This window comes from Gymnoscopelus microlampas (genome assembly GCF_963454915.1).
Source record: "Gymnoscopelus microlampas genome assembly, chromosome: 11".
NCBI classification, from domain to species: Eukaryota; Metazoa; Chordata; class Actinopteri; order Myctophiformes; family Myctophidae; genus Gymnoscopelus; species Gymnoscopelus microlampas.
Window position 1 is genome coordinate 26,214,817 of NC_139948.1, and position 27,500 is coordinate 26,242,316.

A 27,500-nucleotide genomic window follows, 5' to 3' on the forward strand; every position below is an offset into this window, starting at 1 on the left:
TAATTAGCAGTTTTCTAAAAGCACGAGGGATAGAGATTTAGGACATGTGTTTGCTAGAGGTTCCATCGCTTCTACTTCAGAGAACGTTGTCTGCCTCAGGACTGTGCCTTGTTGGCATAACACACACACACACACACACACACACACACACACACACACACACACACACACATATTATTACTGTAAGCGTATCAACTGCCATACAGTACAGTTGATACGCTTATGCTGTTTTACAATTTTTATTGTTATTTTATGGAAGCTTGTACGCTAATAAAATATCTGTATAATCTGTTTAATTATCTAATCTGTTTTGTTCGTAGTGGCTGTGTAATAAACGTACAATGAGGTGGTCATTGTTGGATAATATAAACTCCCATCCGTGTCTTACATAATAATGAAGGAGATGGTGTAAATGCTGGACAAAATGATTTTCGTAATTTAACTCAGAGAGTACAGATGGAAACGTAAGTATCTGTAATGTAGAGAGTGTACAAAAGGAACACTCCATTTGTTTCCACTTGTACACCAGAGTTAAAAGAACACTCGTGACACTGGTGTTGACATTAACCACTTAAAGCCTATACTTGGTTGACTGGGGTCCCTCAGGGCGCTATACTATAGTGATCTTTCAGTTTTTGCGGTGCATTCAATTATCTTTGCTGAAAATAGTCGATCTACAAGCTCATAACGCGTTGCAGCGTGACACCTTGTGAGCTTGTAGATGAGCTATTTTCTGCAAGAGTTTTCCCCAGAATTCAGATGCTGCTGTTTACGTGTTTAAAGAGCAATCATCCAACCTCCAATCCCGCACAGTAAGAGGTGTTTGTTGTACACTCTGAGATCCTAGAGTCCTGTTATTGTTCAGCATTTGGAAAAGCACGTTACCTGCGAATGCATCTAAGGCTTTCTTGATGTCGTCAGCGTTGAGGATGCTGTTCATTGACATCTTGGCTGCTTGAAAATACAGGGGAAGAAGTGGAGAGAGAGAGAGAGAGAGAGAGAGAGATAGATAGAGAAAGAAAGAAAGAGAGCAATTAGCAATTAATTGCATATTTTCTGTTTTCTAAACTTGCGTACCAATACAACACATTGAACTCAACTGATCTGCGTTAGAAAGACAGAGCTAGATAATGAGAGGAGGGAGAGGGACGTAGACAGGGAGGGAGATGAAGATAGAGAACGAGACGGAGAGAGAGACATAAGGACAAAACGACAAGACAAGGGAAGAGAGGGGGACAAGGTTAAAAACCAGGTCATCAGAGAGCAGTGAGGGAACACAGCAACACTCTCACATTACAGCACTCAGAAATGGAGCAGGAAAACGAGGACAAGCCAGATGGAGGTGAAGAGAGATAAGAGGAATGAATTAGCCACGATGGGGAAGGTGGGAGAGAGAGGGAGGGAGGGAGGCCAGGAGGAAAGGGAAGACTTTCCAGTGGAAGATAGGCAGATGGAGCCCACGGGAGGGATGAACAGCAGTGAACGGTAGAAGGAGGAAGGGATGAAGCGAAGGATGGAGAGCGGCACGAGTAAGCAGAGCTAGAGACGGAGAGAGGCAGGCAGGAAAGCACGTTTGGTCACGGCAGCAGCTAGGTATTGCGGGTTGCTCTCTCCATTTCATTTCTGTCCTATCAGTGAAGTGTCATAAACCATGGTGGAGAGAACGAATCAAACATAATCATAAATGGAAGGTTGGGGGGGTGGCAGGATGACAGAAAGCAGGGAGGACGGATGAAAGAGGAGAGGTTAAGGTGTGCGGAGGGGTTGGGGGTAGAGGGACGGATTGGGGGAGAGAGGAATTAAGGAAAATGAGGGAGAGAGGGAGAAAGGTGTGGGAGGGAAGACATGGGAATGATGTACTGTAGCAAATGGATAAAAAGAGGCAGCAGGAGTCTGGCATCCCGATTTTGGGCATGCCATCATAGGCTCACCAAAAAATAGAACAATTTAGATTTCTTTTTTTCAAAAGTAGCTGTTCTACAAGCTCACAATTCGTCGCAGTATGACACGTTGTGAGCCTGTAGATGGGCTGTTTGTGGTTAAAGCGGTTAAATGGGATGGAGGGAGGAGGAGGAATGCTGCACTCCGTTTCATCAGAGCAGCGCTACGAGGGAACGCGTGGCGAATGGCCAGCAGGCCCAGTCAGCAGGAGTTTAGCAGGACATCTCGGCCGGCCTGCCGTGTTCCAAATACCACAGGGGGAGAACGCAACTAACTGGCCACAAGCACCCCTGCAGGCACCGGGGGCGATCCTTGTGTCTCACACTTTGAAAGGCGATAGGGGTGAACCGCAGCCCCTTGGCTCTCACTCTGCGTAATTATGACTAGAGAACACGATCGCTGCTTGTGAAATCGTCACCTTGGGCAACCTCGACGTACACATACCCCCACTGCTGCTGCTGCTGCTATTGCAGGCAAACGCATACACTACTGTATGTGCGATAAACACACATGCGCTCGCGCATACACACACACACAAGTTACAATGATGTACAGTATTCAAAGACGACTCTGGAGACGTGGGGTGTTGAAGGGATGAATGGCACATGGATTATAATATCCTGTATTCTGATATCCTGCAAGAGTATTTATACGACTGTGGTCCGAGGATAGTTTACTCCAGAATCCAATTCACTCCAGAACTGCAGGATATGCACACACACACACACACACACACACACACACACACACACACACACACACACACACACACACACACACACACACACACACACACACACACACACACACACACACACACACACACACACACACACACACACATACATACGCACACAGCACACACATACACACACACAGACGCGTGTGCACACACACAGAAGTCGCATGACCATACATACCACATGAACATATACAGTACGGTATATACACACAAACGTGTATACATAGTGTAGGTGCTAAGTAGCCTGGCATCTCATCTTGTCAGTGGTGTAAAGTACCTAAGTACATTTACTCAAGTACTGTACTTAAGTACAATTTTGAGGTACAGTACTTTTACTTTACTGGAGTACAACATTACATGTGCCAAGTATTATTTTGTACAACACATCTGGCAAAATAGAGTTGAGGGTTTGGATCACACCAAGGTCAAATTGGTTCTTTTGTGATGCGGCACATCATGGTATTACTGGTAACCGTCTTCCATGCCGACATCTCGCCACTCCGACTAGTGGCTTCCGCGTGCGGTTAGGGTTAGGGTGAGGGTTAGGTATAGGGTTCGTTAACGTCGATACTGCCTATATAGCCAGGAAAATATCTGTCTTTGAAATCATCTACAGTAAATTGCAAGCAAGATTATAGCTATAAACACATTTAGCTTAAATTTAAGTTTTTAGAAAGTTTGAGGATACACAATGCTGGTCAGTTAGACAAAATGCGATAACGTTTAGTGAAAACAGACACATCAGCTTAGTTCGGCGTTGGTTTACTCTCGCACAGTCAAACAAAAGTCACTGTTGTACTGCGAGTTACTGATGCATGCTCCTACAGATACTAGCGTTATCTAACACAAAAACATACTGCTGCACAGTTAGATCAATACTGGATAATGTGGCCACACACTCCATTCTCTTATCATTACAAGGGATTGGCCTGCATTCTGTGACCTCCACCACAAAGCCATCTGGGGGGACAGAAACAATTTGCTGTGGAATGAGGAGGATAACGTAGCTGTCGGGCAGAAACCCTGTATGTCCAAATCTGTTACTTTTCAGGAAATTGCTCAAATTATTTGTGTTCCAATGGATCCAAGAGCACCGAAGTCTGACGTAATTTACACATCCTTGGTTTGTCTACCTGGTTCGCGGTTTTCCACCCCCATTCTGAATCCCATAGACGTATTTAATATCGCATCAAATAAGAACTGTGTTCCAAAAATAAACAAATGACCCCGGCGGTTTTACTCTTATGGATATGAAGCATCAACTGACGGTGAGAAAACGATAATGTTACTTCCGCCGAATTAGTTACATTTTCGCCAGAAACAGACTGTATCAAATATAAGTGACTGACTATCATAAACGATACAGAACCTCCTCCCTGACAATATCGCCGAGACAGTTTGTTTATTTTTGGACCACAATTCTTATATGAGACGATTCTATGATGACCCAATGTTATTCTCCATAGCGAAATTACTTTACGAACCTGGGGATGAGTGAGTGACGTCAGGAATTCTGTACTCTATTTAGTCACAAGCTATTGTTAATACTTTTCATTGGCAGACAGACTTAATCAACCTGGCGTGCCTATTTTGAGCATTTCGTTATAGGGAACATTTTTGTTTTCACAAGCATCGACCTGACTCTACAAAGCATAAAAAAATACATTTAGGTGCCAACACATGCACAGTAAAGTAATGTACATGTGCACATTTATGAAAAAAAGAAAAGTGAAATATGGAGATACAAAGTCTCTGCCAGACAGCAACAATATGATTGATGTTCGCTCAGTGAACCTCTATGATGTCAACCCAGAATCAAAGGCTTAAATGAAAGCATAAAAGCTCATTGTTGAGTTGTTGTTGTTTTCTGGTTTGCAGTATAGGGAGTTTTGGGCCCAAAGCAATAACATGAAAGACATTCCCTGTTATTTCTGTGTTGTTTTTCCTTCTGGCTATATGTTTCAGATGAACAGTTATTGTATTTGTAAGGGACTTTATTTTGAAATTCCAACTGAAATATTAGCTAAATGGATTTACTGTAATTCATCCTTAAGTCCGATCAGTGGTAGTTTTAGTACTATGTCTCAAGCCTAATTTATACTTCATTATATCGCCATGTACTGTAGCAGGTTGAAAACCGCAAAGTATCACACCATAATTGTTCATGATTGAAAGCATAAGGTCTTGCATCACTGGATTTCAGAAGTCAATGTTAATGCTGTAGGTCCTATACAGTAGGATAATGTGGATGGTGTTAGCATACATTCACTACTGTCTATCAAATAAATGAGAACAGAGGTCACAGACAGCTGTGACAGTTGCCAAGATAATTGTCTCTGCTCAGGATTTTATTGACACATTTCATAGACAAAGACTGTACATGGATGTTCAGTACATTGTTGATATCTGTTTTTTTTTTCATCATGCTAGCTGTTAGAGATACACATTGACAAGTTCCATGGGATAAGAAAATAGCACAGAATAGAGAACCGTGTGTGTGTGTGTGTGTGTGTGTGTGTGTGTGTGTGTGTGTGTGTGTGTGTGTGTGTGTGTGTGTGTGTGTGTGTGTGTGTGTGTGTGTGTGTGTGTGTGTGTGTGTGTGTGTGTGCAGCGTGTGCTTAACTGCAGCACACGCTGCAGTTAAGTTGTTTGCTTCTTTAAATCCCTAACTGGATTAAAAGTTATCATCACACAAGCATAAACCTAACTCTGCCAAGGTTATCTGTACAGAACTGTATCAATGGCACTATTCGCTCCATACAGTATGTGTTATTTACTGTCATCTGTTAGTCCATTCTATTGCTGTGCTTGCTTTATTTCTAACCCCATTCATGTCTAACAAATACACATCCTTATCTCCTTGGGTATGCTAGTATCTACCCCTTCAATCTGGCTACAGTATCTTCCTAGTCAGAATACATCACACTATACAGTACCTAAATTCTGTATCATTAATGTCATCCAAGGGGCCTTTCTTTCTCCATGAAAATGTATTATTCAGGAAGGTTGACCATTCACCAGGCTGGCTTAGTCACACAAGGTTAGAAATTGGTCTGTGTTCAAGTAGCACTACTAGCAGCGAACTACGAGGAATAAATATAGCATTTTCATGAGGATATTGGATTCTACTGTAGCTCTTTGCTGCACTGTACACACACTTGATTGACCTTCTGGCTTTGGGAGCCGTTTTCCCTGTGTGCTAAGTCACGCTGCCCTCATGGCTATCTCTTGGACTGGACCATAGAACCACCTCTACCCGTGTCTGACCGCAACAACAGCTGCGTGTGTGTGTGTGTGTGTGTGTGTGTGTGTGTGTGTGTGTGTGTGTGTGTGTGTGTGTGTGTGTGTGTGTGTGTGTGTGTGTGTGTGTGTGTGTGTGTGTGTGTGGGTGGGTGGGTGTGTGTGTGTGAGAGAGTGTGAGAGAGAGAGTAGCAACTGGCAACTGATGAGGAGATGGAGGGCTTAAGGGAGAATCCACTTGCGGCTCAAGAAACTTGAGCCAGCCACACTTGTTTTATCATGCTTGTTGCCAACATGTTAGTTTTCATCTGACTGAATAAAGGAAAGAGATGTATTCATATGAGGGTGGGTGAGACAGAAAGCAAGTGATAAAAGGGAGAAATAACAGACAGATACAGTATACTGTAGATGCTCCTATGGATATGTGGCCTTGCTATTATGACTCCAATGTCACCTCATACTCACAGTTTGTGAATTAAGGATTGAGCTGTCTACAGATTAGTGATTGTGTCATAAGAGGAGTTCTCCTTGTTGTGTCTCCATATTTCGCCGAGCAATTAAATGGCGAGAACCATTTTTGCAGAATCATTCTTTTTGGATCCATACACCCCGTGGGTATTGTGTTCTTCAAAATTTAAACTCACATAAGCAATATTGGGATTGCTTTTGTATTTATTTTTCTTCACATTACAAAGAAATTGTTAACAGTCTTTGCTTTTGATGCAGAATGACGAATCTGCTGAATAAAATATTACACTATTGTGTACATAGAACAGCTCAAGCAAATGACTGAATGAGAAAGGTCATTTTGATCACATTTAGGGATGCTATATTGTGGCCATATAATGCACTTTAATGTCAGGGAGGATTGTTAAAAGTGCTACCGTGCTACAGTAGAAGCTCAGGCCCTGATGAAAACATTTGAACAAGCTCTTCTTCAGGTCCTGGCTTCTAAAGGATAAGCCACTGTCCCAGCTAAAAAGACAGAGGCAATTGATTTGGTATAATTGTTTATCTTCTGAAAAACATGACAAACAAGCATAGCACAATTGTTTGAAACTTCTATTGTAGAAATCCAAATCCTCAGGCAATTTTTAACAGGACTTTTTCCAGGCAATTAATTTAGGCTCGACCATTTGGCAGTATAATTTGTTTATCCAGGCTTATTGTAGGGTACCATAACAGCACATTTATTTAGCATTCATTTGTAAAGTTGGCAAGCTTATGTAATATTGGCTACTTTTAGCTAATGTCTATGGATGAAACTCATTCAAGTACTGTATCATAGCCCCATGTTACTTAAAATTAGCCTGCTAGTCACATACAGTAGCATTGTCTCAAAACAGGCCAACTGATTTGCCCGTGAGGTCACAAGCGATACCTACTTTGTATAATCCCTAGAAACTGGCTCAATAGCGCCATGTGCCAAATAAGGACAATGTGGTATTGCAGGTGAAAGTGCTTTATAAGCCAGAGAGAAGTTAGTTGGAATGAGTATATCTGAGGCTTGATTTAGGCTCAAACCTTTTGAAAAACGTTTCAGGCACATAAACAATAATATTAAATATTATTTTTATTTTTTTAATTCATGGTGTAGATCCTTTAAGGACGGATATTTTACCATAGAGCGCCAAAGTATGTCACAGTGTTATGTTTTGTATTGGAATTTCCAAAGGGGAGTCTTCGCGTCATATGTGTTCCAAAAATAAACAAACCACCCCAGCTATTTTACTCATATGGATACAGTATGAAGCATCAACTGACGGTGAAAAATGTATACAAAATGTGTACAAACTTTTTTTTATTTCTCCAAACACAGACAGGGTAGTTGCCAGGGTAGTTTGTTTATTTTTGGAACACAGTTCTTATATGATGCGATCTAAGATTTGCCTATGAGAATTCCAATAAAAAAAAATTACGCCGCGACCCAGGGGTAGTGGGAGTGACGTCAGGACTTTGGTACTCTATTCTGATTATTTTGTATTCAGAAGATGGAGATAAAGTCCAGAACGCTCCCAAAGAATACGTTGGTTAGTGTACAAAAGGACAGTAAATATTGCCCTCAAACTATTTGTTAATAATTATTGTCTAGCCTTTGATCAAGACTGTCATAGATTTATTTTATTGAGTGTGACATATGCAAATGTCACACTCAATAAAATAAATCTATAACAGTCTTGACCCTAGGCTAATTATTTTTAGACAGATATTTGTGTTCAATGCTTAATTCATGTCAGTAGCATTTTGAGTCAGGTAATTTCATTTGCTACCTAATTTATGTAACACTTGGAGTTAGGACTTAGGACCCAGAAGCCAGGTGTGGTCAATTAGTGCCTGCTGCTGTGCATCATTCATTGGTTCAGTGTTTGTTTTTCTCTTGGACTATTTTTGTTAGTGTGCATGCAACTGTAAGTACCATTGTTTGTGATGCTATATCATTATTATTTTTTACAATTTAGTTGAAATTGCTGTGGACATGTTTCTGTTTATGTAGAAAATGCATTCAATCACCTTTTCAATGTATGCTTCAAATGTTTTATTCAACCACTTTGCTTGATTATCCAAGACAATATTGTTTGCATGCTGCTTAGTATTAACATTTCATGCATTTCTGCTAATTGGAAATGGTTAATTATTTAATAAGTCATCTTTGTGAACGCTTTTTACTTTCTTTGATATTTTAGAACCACACATAACAGAACAATGAGCCAACATGCGCAATAGCATCACCCTGACTCTGTTTGACCTGAACGGAACAGAACCTTAATTAGTAGTATTGATAACACCTGTGTTTACCCCACTATTTCATGACATTGTGGCTGCTATGAAAAAGGTTATGCTGTATAAATGCAGCAGGAAATATCACCTTTAGGCTAATCTCTCAAGAACAGATTCTGCACTATGTTAACTGACATAAGTCACAAACAGCAGAGGTCGCTGTTTTTCCTTTGCAGTTAGCTCTGGTTTCCCAGATTGCCTTTAGGCAAGCGTATCTTTTGCCTCCACTGCACCCCATTTCGACTGCGTGTTCTCATTTCAACATCAAATGCTAGTGCAGGTAACAGAGCTATGGTGCAGGTATGTTTCTCCAGCCTCACTATTTTTTGAATGCTTGTTTGCTATGTTTTGGATATGTGAACTTCACAATTGGCTTTGTTATTTGAGCCTTCGTGCTACCACAGTCTCTTCCACATTGACGGATAATCCCACCACACTCTTGTGAACAAGATGTTTAGTTGTGTTGGGAGAGCTAACTGCTTATTGCAGGTAGCCTTTCCGCTGTAATGCAATGTCCATCAGTGCCCTGTTGCACACACTGAATTAAATAGGTGTCGTTCTCATTGCAGTGATCTCTGCATCATTGCAGTATGATTGTTATACCAAAAAAGTACTATTGTACTTGACAAGTACCAGCTTGATCATTTAACAGGTGGGGAGTCATAATGTGTAACCAGGTGCACTTGTCAACCATATCATTTATATCAGTTTTAGTATTATTAGTAACTATTTCCTAGGGTGCAATTCCCACCTTGTTACACAAACATATGCATTCCACCCGTAGCCCTGCAAGGACAAAATAAAAAAGCTACCTCACTAGACTTGCAACGGAAATGCTAGATGTTATTATTCTAACATCTGAGTCAAACACATTTTGTTGTGTTGACTCATAGAGACCTCAATGATTTTTATTCTGTTGATAACAAACGGTGCTATCTCAGTTGCCATTGTGATCTTGAGTGTTTTTATTGTCTGTTTCAAAAGGCGCCTATTCGTGTGTATTTTTATATAGATGTTTATCAATTTGACAGAACTGTTGCTATGGCTGTCAAGGACAATGAGGATGCCCATCAAACAACCCCACGTGGAACACAGGTAACACAAGTTTGCATGCACACACACATGTTAATACACACACATTTATGCTTGCATTCATTACAAACAATATATCATGCACAATTTGCAATTTAGGCATTTAGCAGACACTCTTATCCAGAATGGCTTGCAAGTATAAGATCAGAGTAAATGGTATGAAACCTAGTCACCAAATGATGGTAAATGGTAAGTAGAGTGCAAAGAAGACAATTTAGTGCATCAAAGTAACTAGGATACCAAGTAAACATCAATCCTGTCTACACACACACACACACACACACACACACACACACACACACACACACACACACACACACACACACACACACAATGCTAGAGCAGTGGCAGAAGCACAGTACCACAAAGTAAAGGCCATAATAACAGCCGTGAGGGTGAGCAGTGGGGATCATCTGGCTGTTATCACCAAAAGTCCAACATATAATCTCCTGGCAGGTGGAGGACAGAATAGCCTAGCCAAACAGTTACAGCTTGACCACAACAGTGTGTGTGTGTGTGTGTGTGTGTGTGTGTGTGTGTGTGTGTGTGTGTGTGTGTGTGTGTGTGTGACCCTCCCACACAACATATCTTGGGGTTATTTAGAGTCCAACACTCCCAGGCCACGTCGTAGATGGTGGTAATGTGTGGTCGTGTGGTGAATGAGTCTATACTCAGAGACAACGCTTTTAGGTGAAATAGTCCACATCGGCTAAAGAGCCTCTTTCTCCATCCTCACTGGAGCATGCAAGCCATAGGAAATAAAGGCTTTCAGCGGTGTTACGTTCATGCTCAGCACATGTGGATGTTTAGAAACTAGAAACTATGTCTTTTCACTTGGTTAACCTCATCAACCCTAGCTTCCCCATTCTGGATGCCGAACATTCAGCGAAAATAGCTCACAGTGTGTTGTGACGTGTTGAGAGTTTGTAGAGCGGCAATTTTCGGCAAAGACAATTTTGTTGGTAAAAAAAACAAAAGGAGCAGACCAAGAGTAGTATTTAAGTGGTAGCAATACAAATTCTCTTATATTTTTATGAGAGAGAAGAATAGCGGTATGCATGATTTGTAGATAATAGTGCAAGGCTGTATTGCTTATTCATCATGGGTTTGCCTACATTATATTTTTATAACAGTAAAATTGTAGCTGTTTGGCATTAGAAGTACCCAATTACATTTGTCTTGTTCTAAAAACATACGTAGCAATATAAAATATGTTGTTTAGGTACTGAGAGGAAGTAACTTAGTGTAAAGCATAAATATCCATTATCGTAATTGAGTTTAAAAACAGCCACATGGGTGCCAAAAGAGACTTCTCTTCCAGGAGAGCTGAGTTAATGGTCCCTGAAAAGAGACAGAATTCCCTGTTTCCACTCTTACACAATGAGCCATAATCCAGTGAAGTCACTAATGTACTGTAAGTAAGTGCCCACCCATGTGGGGCAACAGTAATCCTAAACAAATGCCACACATGTCAATACGCAATCAGAATGCATCACATTAGCATAAAATATCAAACTAAATTAAGACATAAATTCCATTAAATCCTCCATTTGCATTTATAGCATCAACATTAGGGTCCTAACAGTCATACATATTTCATTGTGACACTCCCCCAAACAAAACAATGCATCTTCTTTAATTAACAGGGACCGCATCCAGTAAAGCAGTTTCGCTGTCTCTATGAATATTCATGGAGTCTGAGTGCTTGAAAATGCAACGTTTTTATCCTTCCTACAGCGATCACTGACAGAATCGTAATCAGCCAGGGGTACTGTCTCAAGAGGGACTTTGGACAAAATATGCTTTTCACTGCATCAGCATTTTGGCATCATTTAGCATTCCTCCCACTTTCTCAGCGTAAGTTGAAAGGCTTGGCAGTGCACTGGTTTGGCGTAGGCCGGGATACTAAAGTCAACTGCCATTACGTATAATTAAGATTCGACCTTGAAGAATATCACAACAAGTAACGACTAACAGCTAAATTTCACCTTTGCATGTTATTTCTTTGGCAAACCCTTGCTATCGGAAAGCAATTACCTTGTTGATGGTCCTTGCCCCTGTATCTTAATCTAATCTCACTCCACAGAGAAAGGCTGTAAGGGCAAATTGCATTTCTCCCCACGTTTAACGTTGCCTCAAACTCTCTGCAACCGCTTCCTTATTAGTTGCGGCTGACAGTGGTTGTGATTGTGGTGCGAAAATTGATGCTCTCCAATCAATTTGCAAGAAATACACGTGTTCCTGAGCTGAAAAGAAGTTTTATCACAACAACTATATGTTTTGGAAGATGTTATTTTATACAGTATTCCTATAATGCTTGCCATTGAGTTATTGTGGTATGAAGTTGAACAACAGTTTCTATTCACACGTCTAGTATTAAGAGTAGGCCTAATAAACTTGTATTCCTTAGCATATCTGTTAACACTGTTAATCACCATACATGCGGACAGCTGGAGAAATTGGCCCAGAACTAAAATGACCGCAGAGCATCCCAGCCAGAGAGTTGCAGCCTATTCCCAAAGTAAGTTATTCTCCGAAACAGGCAGGTTATTCACAGACACATTTAACCTAAACTTTGTCATCACATCTTACAAACGTCCCCCTCTCTTAAAATTATTTCAGCCAGTTTACTGTATATATTGTATCTTAAAAAACACGTCTCTCACACTTGGAATGCTCTTACCTGGGGTGCTGAGGCGATAAAGGGGGCCGTGTTGGTGCTGGAGGGAGGTGAGGTAAAGAGCCTCTGCTCTTTCTGTTTTATACGCCTCCTGGTCGACTATTTTAGGATGAAAATGGGAACCCCGTCCAGCGTGGGGCAGTAATGGAGGGCTGTGAAGGTCGTATTGCTTTCCCCCGCAGCACTCTGGCTAATCAAACTTTACTATTAATATTCAAGCTGTCATTCCAGTCCTGAATCCTTTCCTATGCTCCTTACTCTCTTTCTCACATCCCCTCCCCTTCTTCTGTCTTATCGCACCCTCCCTCCTTCCACCCATTTGAGTTTGCTACTAGGGATGCAAGCAATTCTAAGCCCTCACTCCAGTCTTCCTGCGAGTACTCGTCTGATGGGGGGCTCTGCTCATGATTGACGCTGTCAAGCTGCTCATCTTATGCCTTATCCGTACACTAAATTACTTTGAAAAGTCTAAAGTATGCCACCCTCTCACATCTACAACACACTAAAAGAGTTTGAAAAGAGTTTGAAATCTGACACCTTCTCACAGGTGTCATAGCCTTTAAGATTTTTGCATAGAGTTGATGGTGTAAAATTATCTTAAGAGGATATAACAAATGCTTTACGTCTGGCACTGGTCCTGATGGTGATGAAGCCTTAAATTAAAAACATTTGAATCTTAAATTAAAAGTACACTGTTGTAAGAAATGAAGTAGTGCTGTCCCATGATGAATTGTTCAACTGACTGGAATTCTTTTTCAAATTTTCATATTGCTGATCCAGAATCAGTCCTTAAAAAACGTTTTTTTTTTTTTTTTACATACATAATGTAAAACTGTGTGGGATAAAATACCTTCTGTGTGTTCCTCCCACGAAGTGTATGCCCGTGACGCCAACCATGTTATTTAGCATCATTGGGCTAATGCGTCACATGAATGCTCCTCGCACAAATAATGCAACCCACGCCCCCATCGCTGTGATTTTTACATCGCTTAACAGTAAGACAGGCATGCCAACAGCAAGGCCTTGAGGCCTATGAGGCACACCCGAGTGAGCCGTCAAGTGACTGCTCAGTGTGAGTACCCGCACCGAGCAGCCATTAGCCTCGCACATTGACGAGCACGCTGTCTGAGTTGGCAAGCTGTGGTGGACGGAATAGGTTAACCTGTTTAGAAATTGCACATTCGTAGTACTTGAGAATTAAATGCACATTAGGCTAGCTAACAAGGTACAGTACATAATGTAAACAGACTGGCTGCAAGCATTACTTCCATGCAGACAAAGAGAGGGCTTCACGACTTCACATGCGTAACCGTCCTTCGTTCAAACATACTGTGCATTACGCATTTGTCTTTCCCTAACAAACACACACACACACACATAAGGATGGATAGACTTCCTCTCTTTCTCTGCCTCTCTTTCTGTCTTGCTCTCCTGATCCTTTCCTCTGCCAACACTTTTTATATCATCCTGTATTTCTGATGCTAAAGCTTGCTTTTCCCAAATTAACAACACATTCACTTTGCTGCAAGCATGCACGCACGCACACACGCACGCACGCACGCACGCACGCACGCACGCACGCACGCACGCACGCACACACACACACACACACACACACACACACACACACACAGTAGGGAAGGAATCCACAGGGGAGCCCTTATGACTCCCCACGGCTAACCCCAACAATAAAGCACACGGAAATGGAGAGGGTATACGTCTCCCTGCTACAGGGACAGCACACCCTGCTCAGGAATCCTCCTAGAGGATCATTAATGGATATGTACTTGAGCTGAGCGATTACAGGACACTGCAAACATCAGCTGTTTCCAGCATTGGTATTGCCAAAGTGCCTTTCTCTTTGACCTTTTTCAGAGGCTTAGTATGGGAGAGGCCCAAGTAAAACTTGGACTCTCCCCCTTGTTAATCTCCTCAGAGCCATCCCTTTTCTGGGCTAATTTTGACACGGCTTCCCCTTCAACAAAAAAAGTTTACCCCCCCCCCATCCCTCCTTCTAGTTTGCCCCCCTATCTGCTACAATATGTTCCTCAGCTTCCCAACTCCCTCCCTCTTTTTTATTCCTCCTCATCCTCCTCTTCAGACTAAATTTATCATCCTCACCACCAGCCGCCTGCCTTAATCCCATATCATTCCAGGGTGTCGTTTGCAGGTCTCATGGACGAACGAATCAGAAGGCTAGTTGGGCGAGAAGGGAAAGGGAGGGAAGGAGAATGGGGAAGCAAAGCTGAAGAGAGAACGAAGAGAGATAGAGTAAGGGAGGTGAAGGAGAAATGTAAAGAGAAAGGTATAAGAAAAATCCCACCCTGTGTGAAGGAAGCGGTGCCTTTGATGAGTGGCCTCCTGGTGGCGCTATAATAGGGCGGGGCGGGGCTTCAGCAATTAATGCTCGTCCCTATTGGTGGTGTAAGTCCACATACCAAATTGGGACTTGCTGGCATGCTGCGAACTGGAGTTATAGCTGTGTAAAGCGCTGTTTAAAGCCAGTGGCCTCCTGGTGGCGCTATAATAGGGCGGGGCGGGGCTTCAGCAATCAATGCTCGTCCCAATTGGTGGTGTAAGTCCACATACCAAATTTGGACTTGCTGGCATGCTGCGAACTGGAGTTATAGCTGTTTAAAGCCCGTGCTCAAACGGACATAACGGACAAACGGACAAACGGACAAACGGACATACGGACGGACATAGTCAAGAGTAGAGCGGCTGGCACCGCTAAAAACAAGACTGGATGGAATGAAGGGGGGCAGGGGGGCCAGAGGAGGAAGGGGTGGAGGAATGGAGCAAAGAGGGAGGGAAGGAAGATAGAAAGGTTGAGAGAGAGAGAGAGAGAGAGAGAGGGGGGGGAGATAAAAGGGGGGAGCTAAGGACTGTAAAACAATGTTTGTTATTTTTAGCCCCGCTAGTGGCTATGTGCTCTATGGATCTGTGTTGTTCGATCAGTCCTTACACCCAAACACGATACCTTTGAAACTACTGGCTGGATTATTTTATTGAATTTTCTTTGCATATTCATGCTACTAGAGGATGCTACCAGATTTTGGTGACACCATGGCCTTTTCTCTAACACCACCGCTGGGCCAAAATGTACAATTTCAGATATCTGAAACTGAATGGACAGATTACCATAAAATCAGCTGAGCACATTCATGTGGCCCACAAGGATGAACATTTTAGTTACGTGGCTTTTCCTCTAGTGCTGCCCTCAGGCCAAAATGTCAACTTTGCAAACAAGATATATCATTATCTAGTTATCAAATCTAGTAGTCAGTGACCCCATGGCTTTTCCTCTAGCACCACCCTTCGGACAAAACTTACAGTTGGTCACTTGGGTGTAAAGGTGCTTGCACACTGCACGATTATTTGTTGCATACGATCGGTTTGAGGGCTTGGATCGGCCTTAACGCTGTTACACTGAGCGATCCAAGATGCTTAGGATTTTGTCATGTTTAATGTGGAGATTTTGTCTGGAACCGCACTAGACGATAGACAGATAAACAGACTGATATCATAGCGTCTATGGTCTCCTTAAGGAGGAGCACAACCTCTATGGGCTGCTAGTGGGGCTTTTTGTCTAGTTACACGTACTGCATAATAATACACTTTATTTGTATAGCACCTTTCATGACATCAAATGCAACGCAAAGTGCTTTACATAAAAAATGTAAAGCAGGTCGTTGCCTGTCTTATATGTAATGGGAGCTTGTTCCAGGCCGTTGGCCAAGCAGAAAGCTGCTTCGCCATATTTTTTATAATTCATTTTTGGCACCTCGAGGAGGCCAGCACAAGATGACCTAAGGAGACGGGTTTGAACATATTTGGGCAGGCAATCAGAAAGGTAGAAAGGTGCTAAACAAGTATAAGGTGGGTGTAACATTGCCGCTTCAAGGCCAAGCTTCAATATGTAGGTTTTGTACACCATACAAGGCAAAATTGCAGCTTCTCATAAACTCTCCTTTCATCTTGCTCCTTATTGGCAAGTGTGAACAGAAACCAACTACATCAGAATCCAATCACCCCCTACTCTCTACTGCTTTTCTCTGCTCTGTCTGTTAATTATTTTGTCAAACTACCTGAAATCATCATACTGTGCCAAACAAATGTATATGGGGCAAAGTTTAAAGAACATACTGTTAAAAAAAAAAGTTTGTTCTTTTTAGATTATATTTTATTGTTGTTGTTTTAATGACTCAACGTCACTGCCCATGGTTGGCATGGTTGCGAGATGTACACTCAACTTGCAACCATGACACACCCAGCAGAGTAGTGTTGGACATGGCCACAGAGTCAGTGGGAGAAACAGAGACGGAGACAGAAAAAGTGCCATTATAAATGCCATTATAAATGATCATTGTCTTCCTCCACAGGTAATATGGTATTGCTCTGTCTCAGCACCTTCTCACTGACAGGACGCTGAGCGAAAAATGAGATGGAAAACGGTGAGGGAAACATGAAAAGCAGAGGATGGATGGATGGAGAAATGGTGAGTAGGGCACAAATAGAAGGGAGAACAGAAGTGGAGCGGACAAAAGGGAGGAACACATCATATCGTCTCTTTCGGGGGGAAACCTCATATGTCCAAAACTGTTACTTTTCAGGATTCAAATTAAAAAATAGCAAAACCTTTGTGTGGTGCTGTAGTATGAATAAGTAGGGTATTAATTTACGAAAAATCACAAAAAGTTAAATTATGGAGATAAGAGGTTTCTGTCCGACAGCAATGATATAGAAATATAGATGGATAGATATCCACCTGTAAAACCACATCATATGCTCCTGCAAATGTAGATGGATGGATGTCTTCCTGTAATACCACATCATATGCTGCTCCAATGATGTAACTAAATCCATATAGAAATATAGATGGATAGATATGTGCCTGTAAAACCACATCATATACTCCTCCAGTATAGAAATACAGATGGATGGATATCTGCCTGTAATCAATGTTGCCAGATTCTGTGAGAGAAACAAGCAACCAGGTCTAGGAAACCCCAAAAGAAGCGACTATGGGCCACACGAGCACTTTAACATATACATCAGCTATTTGAAAATAGCCGATCTACAAGCTCACAACGCGTCGCAGCGACGCGTTGTGAGCTTGTAGATCGGCTATTTTCAAATAAAGTCTTGCGGGGAAATTGTAATAAGCAGATCTGGCAACCCTGCCTGTAATACCACAATATATGCTGCTCCAATGATGTAACTACTGTATATAGAAATATAGATGGATACACTGTAGATGCGCCTGTAAAACCGCATCATATAGAAATATAGATGGATAGAATAGATATCGACCTGTAAAAACGCATCATATGCTGCTCCAGTGACGTAAACCCTGATCGCTCCAAATAATTGCATTCTCATCGGAAGGGATGCCTTGTGCCGTAGGGCCAAGCCATATCGGACTCAATGCGCCACTTATCAGAATAAAAGAGATACCAAGAGACCAGGGGAACAGAAAGACGGATGGACCTGTCGCTGTGCACAGGGAGGGATAATGCGCAGAGGGAAGGAAGACAGGATGACAGAGCATGGAGGAAAACAGGATTGGGTTCGGTGTGATTTAGTGAAAGAAAGATATGTGTCTGCTGACAAGCAACTGTCAGGGTGGCATCTACAGTATCTGTATTCAAGTACATTCACTGTATGCACACTAATGATTTGATAATAATCAGCTGAGGCAATACTCTGGACATTATGGAAATTGTCTGATAATCACAATAATTTGTGTAAGCATAACTTGTCTTAATACAGAATTCTGTTCAATGATTTGATTAACTGTATTTGGGCTGTACAGTATGCTCCTTAACCACTTTCAACCTCGCATGCATCCCTGTTTTGGGCATGTCATTGTAGGTGAAAACTTTCAAAGCGTTTCAAAAGTTTTCAGAAATGCACAAAGATTTTCAAGGTTGCACTGCGTCACAATGCAACACGTTGCGGGCTTGTAGATCTGCCATTTTTTGCTACTTGTCGTACAATAGAAGTGTATTTCAACTATGACTCTCTACTGAAGTTGTCCCTGCATTTTACGACAACGCATGACTGAATCTATTCTATAGCCATAATAAGAACAGCTCTAAGCACAGCGTTTTTAAAAATTTGCATGAAGATTGCTACAAGGTCTCCCTGACCGAAGCAGGAGTCTTTCATTACTGTATCCTTATTATCGTCGTCCACAGTGAGGTACATGTGTAGTAGTGTGTACATGTGTGGTGGTGACCTTTAGCACCACCACTGTGTCATTTTGAATGTCACACTCTCCAATAGAGGAGTTAGGAATCATCTCTCTCATCTAATCTGAATATGAATCATTCCTATCTGCTGATAAGAGTCCACAGTGAGGTACATGTGTAGTAGTGTGTACTGTACATGTGTGGTGGTGACCTTTAGCACCACCACTGTGTCATTTTGAATGTCACACTCTCCAATAGAGGAGTTAGGAAACATCTCTCTCATCTAATCTGAATATGAATCATTCCTATCTGCTGATAAGAGATTAGAGATGACCCGAGTGACTCCCACAACCTCTGAAATACACACACACATACTGTGCATATGGAGATACACATGACACCACACTGTACATGCAAACACAGGCATTGAGTTGTTTGACCAGTGACACCACACACACACACACACACACACACACACACACACACACACACACACACACACACACGCACACGCACACGCACAAAGACTCCTGTGGTAAATTGTAGTGTGTCAAGTGATTGGGTGATTGACACTGTATCCGATGGCACTCCTTGGCTGCTGGCGGAGTGTGAACCCAGGCAACAGGTGTCTGGGCGTGCCAGATGCCTGTAAAGCCAGGCTTGGCTTTCAGCACCAAATACACATTGGGTACAGAGGGTATGGAGAGAGAGATAGAGAGAGAGAGAAAGAGATACACACAGAAACAGAGAGGTATAGAAAGTGTCAACAGGGTTCTCAATTTTCTGTCAGTTGACGATGTGGTTATACAAAGTGTAAATCAGGCTTTAGAATGAGAGAGAAGAGTGGGATTGAAACAATACAGTAAGTGTGTAATGGGTGGTCCAGGAGAGAGAGAGAGAGAGAGAGAGGCTGAAATGGAGAATGAGTTATGCATTGCTAGTTTAGGAAGGAGAAATGAAGAACTATAATAGAATAAAATATAAAATGTGTGTAGTGATGCAAGGTTCTGCAAAGCAGAGAAAAGAGGTGAGGGTAGGAAGAGGAGAGAGAGAGAAAGAAAGTGAAAGTGACAGAGAGCGAAATTGATAACTAGATAATCAGACAGATGGGTCGGTGAGAAATGGGAAAGAAGTTCTCTGTCCGCATACGAGAGGTGTTCAGTTCCTGACAGCCACGAAGTGAACGCAACCCAATCTCTGTCAGATTCACAAACCACTAAATTGATGTTGAGCGGTGTGTTCGCTCCGGGGAGAGCTATGTAAATGAGCTGTTTGTCAACTCTTAGGTGTTTACGTAATGGAAGGATGGGGTGGAGCCCTCTGCAAATGAATTCACTTCAACAAAGTCATTTTTATGGGAAGTAGTGGGAAAGACTTGTGGCTTGCTCTCTGTTAAATTAATTTTGTGTGCGGACACACACAGGCGCGCACAAGGACACGCGCACGCAAAGACAGCACAAGCAAGCGAAAGCACGCACACACAAATACCTAAAGTCTAGCAAAAAACTCACATGAAAATGCATGCACACATCCAAGCACATATATACTGTGTAGTATGCACAGACATAACCTGGCTTGCAGTGTCAGTGAATTCATATATTCATTCAAAGTCGGGTGCTGCTGGAAAAAGTCTTTTTATCTTTCCTAAACTGATACCAGAAGGCCGACACCTCAGCATGCTAATTCACGACACCCGAGCAAAATGAACAGGGATGAGTAAATACATACTGTAACTGTAGAGACACACACACAACCAAATGCATGTGTGTGTTTGTGTACACGTTTACACACACACACACACACACACACACACACACACACACACACACACACACACCTTCGCACGCAGACACACATACACTGTAAACTCCAGAAAAAAGTACACAAACACACAAACGTAAAGCATTCTGTACACGCATATAACTGTACAGTAATTGGAAACAAATTCACACACACACACACACACACACACACGTGTTTACCAAGAAGCATTTGACCTTAGGTGTGTGTGTGTGTGTGTGTGTGTGTGTGTGTGTGTGTGTGTGTGTGTGTGTGTGTGTGTGTGTGTGTGTGTGTGTGTGTGTGTGTGTGTGTGTGTGTGTGTGTGTGTGTGTGTGTGTGTGTGTGTGTGTGTGTGTGTGTGTGTGTGTGTGTGTGTGGGTGAATGTATGCTATTCTCTGTCTTGAGTATAACCCAGCTGTGTGACTACAGTATATACAGTACCATGCAGCCAGACAACCAGCATATTGTTGCTGTTGGGCAGAAACCTTGTATCTCCATATTTCATCATACAAGAGTGTCGCACAAAAGTAGTGATAGGACGCGTTATGAGCTTGTTGATATATACCATTAAGACCTGGAACGCATCTGTGTAACTTTTTCATTTGAGCTAAAAAGCATTATTTTACACTTTGGCTATTCAAAAATAGCAGATATACAAGATTGAGCTTGTAGATCTGCTATTTTTGAAAAAATCGTGAAAATGTGTGCAAATCTTTGAATACATGTATATATTGTTTAAAGCGAACATTTTTAACTCTATTCTTTGCTTCTGGGGGTCCCTGGAACAAAACATCCGTGACATGAAAAAGTCTGAGCACCACTGATATAGAAACATATGTTTTTTTCAGAAAACTGTTGGGATTTAGAAGACATTTGTAGAATCGGCTGCAGGTCTTGATGGGATATATAAAAAAGGAACGGTTTTGGACATGCAAGGTTTCCACCCGACACCGACGATAGAGCCCATACATCTCAACACCACCCTACCATCCTGTCAAGCTTCAATCACTTTGAACAGCGTATCACCTCATTATGATAACAATCAGCAATAGCTGTCTTTCACACAAACACACACACACACACACACACACACACACACACACACACACACACACACACACACACACACACACTCCCAACATCCATACATACTTGGCACACATTCCTTTTGTTAATCCAAAGGGGACTTGTTATCACCTCATTATCAAACGTGGCACATTATGAAAACATTAGTGAGAAAATGGGGCAGCGTCTTTTTTCCAACAAAGCGGCCCCCATGCTAACAGCGTCTGCCCTGCGCGCTCACCACCGCTGGCTTCATGAGCTCCACACAGACGCTTTAAGTTTAAGATGCTAAGTGAATGGCCCATTAAAAGGCATTATGCTAACTGACTCACGCCGAGCTGTGCCCTGAAAGCCAGCCGCATTGCAGTTAAAAACTAATTCCAGTCAAGGTCTCTCAGGTGAAGGATCCGTGGAGACGGCACACAAGCGGTTAGAGGGGTTGGTCAGGTGGGGTCCGGACGACATAATCATTGACATCTTACAAGATACATGAATAGTTGAATACACACAGATTGTATGGAGGAATGCGATGTATTCAATTCGATTTTGGCTGTGATGTGTGCGTGTGCGTGTACGTGTACATGTACATGTGCTTGTGCGTGCGTGTGTGTGTGCGCGCGCGGGCATGTGTGTGGGTGCGTGTGTGTGTGTGTGTTGTAATTGTGCATGGACAGGTTGTAATTGTGCATGGACAGTAAAGTGTGTGTGTGTGTGTGTGTGTGTGTGTGTGTGTGTGTGTGTGTGTGTGTGTGTGTGTGTGTGTGTGTGTGTGTGTGTGTGTTAATTTAATTTATGCATTTGCAACACCATTTGGTCACATTTGTACTATCTGAGTTAAACTAACACACACACACACACACACACACACACACACACACACACACACACACACACACACACACACACACACACACATAGAGCACAATTAATCGCAGGTCCCTTCATGTGCATTGATTCACTCCCTCCCTGCTAATGTCCCATGGCACCCTGGCTCCTCAGCCTTATTAAGCACACATCTACTGTATCATCCAACCAGCACACCATCATCTAATTACCCAAAGAATCGCTCAGTCAATGCACTCTGGGGCTGCGCTATTGGCTCCGTAACTTACAGTCCATGCAGTGCTGCATGGGCGATGACACTGCAGTGGTCGTGGTCTTTAGTGTGGTCTATTCTTTTTTTTCTTTGCGTTTTTTTCCAGGCTGAAAATGAAACTTTAATTTAATTCAGTGTTTCATTCAGAGTCCAGCTAAGCGAGGTTAAGCCTCTCTTCATTTCCAACTCCAGTGAGAAAGACGGCCATCACACTGGATTTGCTAACCGGAGCTAACCCCACAGCAGACAGTGCTCTGTGTGTGTGTGTGTGTGTGTGTGTGTGTGTGTGTGTGTGTGTGTGTGTGTGTGTGTGTGTGTGTGTGTGTGTGTGTGTGTGTGTGTGTGTGTGTGTGTGTGTGTGTGTGTGTGTGTGTGTGTGTGTGTATAGTATATACATATACATATACACAACAGTGTACTGTGTTGGTTGTAATTGAACGGTTGTGTGTTTATATAGTTTATATCTTGGATCAAACACAGCTAAATCCTGAGGGTTAGTTTAACCATTGACCCATAGCGGTCATTTTGTACACAGTTTTACTCAGAGTTAAACGAGGATTGTGCTGTGCAGCCACAGAGCCGCCTGTGTCCTCGTTCTGAAGTACATTTTAATGTACATCAGCTCAGTGGCTTTAATTAACCCCAGGAAGAAAGGATCAAACCATGACCCTCATCGTACATCGTCGCCGTTGGGTGGAAACCTTGCATGTCCAAAACCGTTACACGCAAGGTTAGAGGTTAAAATAGTGAGAACGCATCGTGAGCTTGTAGATCTGCTCTTTTCACTACTTTTCTGTGACACTCTATGATGAAGTAGGTTCCTTTACAAAAAAAACTGAAATATAGAGATGTTTACCTTACACCAATGATGTAATGCATCCACGATAGTGGCTGAAATGAGGTCCTCAGAGACCAAGACAGTGGACCTCCCTAGACAACCCCCCCCCCACCACCACCATTGTATTACTATTACTACTGTATACTATTGTAATAGTATTTTGCTAGTAATGAATAATAATGTTTCTATTCACTAATATATAAAGACAGAACTACATGTGTTCATAACTGTATTGTATTTAGTGTATTTAAATGGGCGACATGCCAAAGAAATGCTACGTGACAACATGTAATATACATGTAATTACTAAAATGCTGTAATCTATGCATTAAGTCAATACGTGTCTACAAATATGAATTCATTATCAATTAATGACTCATTTTTTGTCGAGAGAGAGAGAGAGAGAGAGAGAGAGAGAGAGAGAGAGAGAGAGAGAGAGAGAGAGAGAGAGAGAGAGAGAGAGAGGAGAGAGAGAGAGAGAGAGAGAGAGAGGAGAGAGAGAGAGAGAGAGAGAGAGAGAGAGAGAGAGAGAGAGAGAGAGAGAGAGAGAAGAGAGAGAGAGAGAGAGAGAGAGAGAGAGAGAGAGAGAGAGAGAGAGAGAGAGAGAGAGAGAGAGAGAGAGAGAGAGAGACTCAGGTCCACCAAGGTCTCTTCCTCATGAACAGATAATGCGCTACTTTCAGCTGATCATTTTTCAAGTAATAGTTTGCTACGCCGCAACGGGTATTACAACTGCCCAAGTTTTAAGTTAATGCACGCACACACACACGCACACCGTTACAGATGAATGAGCACCAGAGTGCACAGTGTAGAGAGCGGCAATAAATAGAGACCGAAAGGAAGAAGTGCTCCTTGTTTCAGTAATTGCATGCTGGATTTCAGCAAACTCATATAAATCATACGTGAATCTGTGGGCATAACTACAGTGACTTCTTGTTGATCATCATGCCCGGCTGTCCCTTTCACCCCACGTATCTCTTACGCTTTAAAAACCCTGCTATACTAGAGAGAGAGGGGGGGGGTTTCTGTGTGCATGGGCATTCATTAGCTAGAATATAAAAAGGGTATATGTGATCTTTTGTGTGCACACACACACACACACACACACACACACACACACACACACACACACACACACACACACACACACACACACACACACACACACACACACACACACACACACACTATAGCCTTAAGGATTAAAAACTTCTTTATGCATGTGAGCACATGTGCAAGTTGTCTTTGTGCCCTACTTCAACATAGAGCCAGGGCATCTGGGCGGGTGTGCGTGTGTGTGTGCATGAGTGCATAGCTTGATTATAGATCCCCATGTACAGGCTGTATAGGCTCCGAAGTGCACATTCTGTACTGTCTGGTATTGAAATCCATTTCACTTTGTATAGCCCAGAGTGCCGTGATAATGTAGATGTGAGCGTTATCGAGTCCCCCTGCGTACTGTAGCTGGAGCGTGCACATGTGTATCTGTGTGCAATTGAGAGAGAGAGAGACAGAGAGGCGGGAAGAAAATTAATGAAAGGAATAGGTCTGGGAATCCCTTTTCATACTTGCTCGATGGTGTCGTGCGTTGAAAATAGCCAACTTACAAGCTCACAACGCGACGCGGACGCAATGCGTTGTGAGCTTGTAGGTCTGCTGTTTTTTGGGCGTGTGCGACGGGGCATAACTTGGCTCAAGTGTGTGCTAAGGGCTTAAGACTTCCAGTTGCGGTGAGGTGAGGCTGAACAGTGATCAATACTTTGACCTTTGGCAGCATGAGCCTGAAGGGTACGCAGTAAAGTCCTCAGTGTGAACCCAGTGGACCCTTACAGGTCCACTGAGTTCACATTTGTGCACTCTCTTGACTTGAATGAAAACAACTATGGATTTTACCATGTATACCGGCTAAAACCCCATAGGATTCAGTACTTAGTAGCCTGCATCATACACACTGCAGCATGCCAATGTCTCCCATGTGCTTTTAAAGTATGTGTGAGCTGTCAAATTCTGTAGTGTGATTTTAGTGTTTTTTTTTAGTGTTGTGTGTGTGTGGTGTGTGTGTGTGTGTGTGTGTGTGTGGTGTGTGTGTGTGTGTGTGTGTGTGTGTGTGTGTGTGTGTGTGTGTGTGTGTGTGTGTGTGTGTGTGTGTGTGTGTGTGTGTGTGTGTGTGTGTGTGTGTGTGTGTGTGTGTGTGTGTGTGTGTGTGTGTGTGTGTGTGTGTGTGTGCGTGTGTGCGTGCGTGCGCGAGAGAGAGAGAGAGTGCGCGCGTCCGTGCGTTTGTGAGCCTCTTTCCTAGTATGTATCAAAGCTTGTCTCCTCACTCTGTCATCTGGGATAGGGACAGATAGGAGACGTGGAGCTGAAGTAAAGACGAGGACAGAGAATGACAGAAGGAGAGCGAAGAGAGAGAGAGAGAGAGAGGCATGTCTCAATCCTTGTGCTATGCTTGCTTATCATTCATAAAGCTGAAGTTATGCCTAATTTATGTTTATATGTCCTGTGCCAAAAATAACTGATCTACAAGCTCACAACATGTCGCGCCGTCATACGACTAAGAATCAATCAGGCTTAAGTCTGTCAAATGTGAGCACATGAAGAGTCTGTCTTTCTCTCTTGCATGCACATGTACAGTCAGTGGTGGGAAGTAACTAAGCACATTGACTCAAGTACTGTACTTAAAGGAGACATCCGGGCATTTTAAGTGTTTTCTTTGATGTGTCGCAAATCACTCACCACGATAGAAAAGCCCATTGAGTTAATCCATAGAATCCCCTCTTGGCCGTTCTGTCGACCCCCTCCGTTGGCATAATGGGAGCCCGTGGAAAGCAGGAAATTCGCCTATTTTAACAAATGTCTGTTTTTTTTTCTCCTAGTACTCATTGTGGACATTGTGGACATTGTGTGACCCTAAGAGGTGCTGAAAGTTCCCGACGAGCTAATGCTAATGCAGAAAGAGCTAACGCTGGTTGCTTGTTTCTCTCCCAACCTGGCAACTCGGTGTTTGCCAGGGAGAGAAACAAAGGCCATTCTGGACTTTTGCTTGTAACAGAGTATTTCTATTTGCAGTATTGGTACCGTACTTTTACTTAAGTAAAGAATTTGAGTACTTTTTCCACCACTGCATATAAAGTCTTTCTCTCGCATGCACATACAGTCTGTCTTTCCCTCTCACGCCTGCACACGTAATTTCAGTCTCTCTTTTTCCTCACACATGCACATGTACATGTTCTCTCCCTCTATCGGTTTCTCTCTCCTAGATGCACACATATTGTCGCTCTCTCACGCATGCACACACACGTACAATCTGTATTCTGCTCTCTGGCATGCACGCATATGGTTTCCTTACACATGCGCATGTATACGCTTTCTCTCACGCACGCATGCATGCACATGTAGGGAATCTCTCTCTTTTAGGGCTGCTCGATTAGTTCGATGAACTGTTGCAGCTCTCTCTCTCTCTCTCTCTCTCTCTCTCTCTCTCTCTCTCTCTGTACATGCACATTTAAACAAAGTAACAGATCTGGCTGTAGCAGCACCTGCAGTAGGCTTGCCAATAAGCCTCCTGACGCTCAATTGGAGTTGACACACGAGGGAGGCGCTGGAGGAAGAGGGGGGTGAAGACAGGGAGACCGACAGGGAGAGTAATCAGGAGAGGCAGGTGATGCAGGAGAGCGGGAGGAGGAAGGTTGAGAGAGAAAGGAGAGGACGGGGTGAAAGAGTAAAGAGACGCTCGTCACAGAGCTGAAAGTTTGGGAGGAGGGACAAGGAAGGAACCCGAGATGGATAAAGTGAGCAATAATGGAATACATAGGAAATAGCTTGAGGGAGGGTAGGTAGGTAGATGCCCGCATGAGCCCACATCCAACCAACTGACCAACAGGCCCACCGCCTGAACATACCTAGAGTCTTGCTGCTACTAGGTGAGCTAAAATGTGAAGTCTTACCAATAAGTGGCACTACAAGTCATATTTTATAAATGAGGGTGTTGAGGTTCTCTTGGATAGTGTTTGTTCTTCGTTTAAATGCCAATTTAGTATACTCAAGTGATCAC

The 27,500-nt window shown here is 42.7% G+C and overlaps 1 protein-coding gene across 2 annotated transcripts in view; it reads right to left on the reverse strand.

Annotated features, from left to right (window-relative positions):
- The window catches only part of pvalb6 (parvalbumin 6), a 15,516-nt gene extending 2,847 nt beyond the window's left edge, over positions 1-12,669 (reverse strand). Inside the window, exons 1-2 of one of the 2 annotated variants that reach the window (XM_084072621.1) lie at positions 12,477-12,669; positions 886-954 (exon numbers count right to left, since the gene is read on the reverse strand). In XM_084072621.1, coding sequence (XP_083928747.1) covers positions 886-946 — 61 coding nt within the window. In that variant the 5' untranslated portion in view covers positions 947-954; positions 12,477-12,669. The remainder of the gene's footprint in view (positions 1-885; positions 955-12,476) is intronic. The other variant, XM_084072620.1, reaches the window with a different exon arrangement.
- Between the last annotated feature and the right edge of the window lie 14,831 nt (positions 12,670-27,500).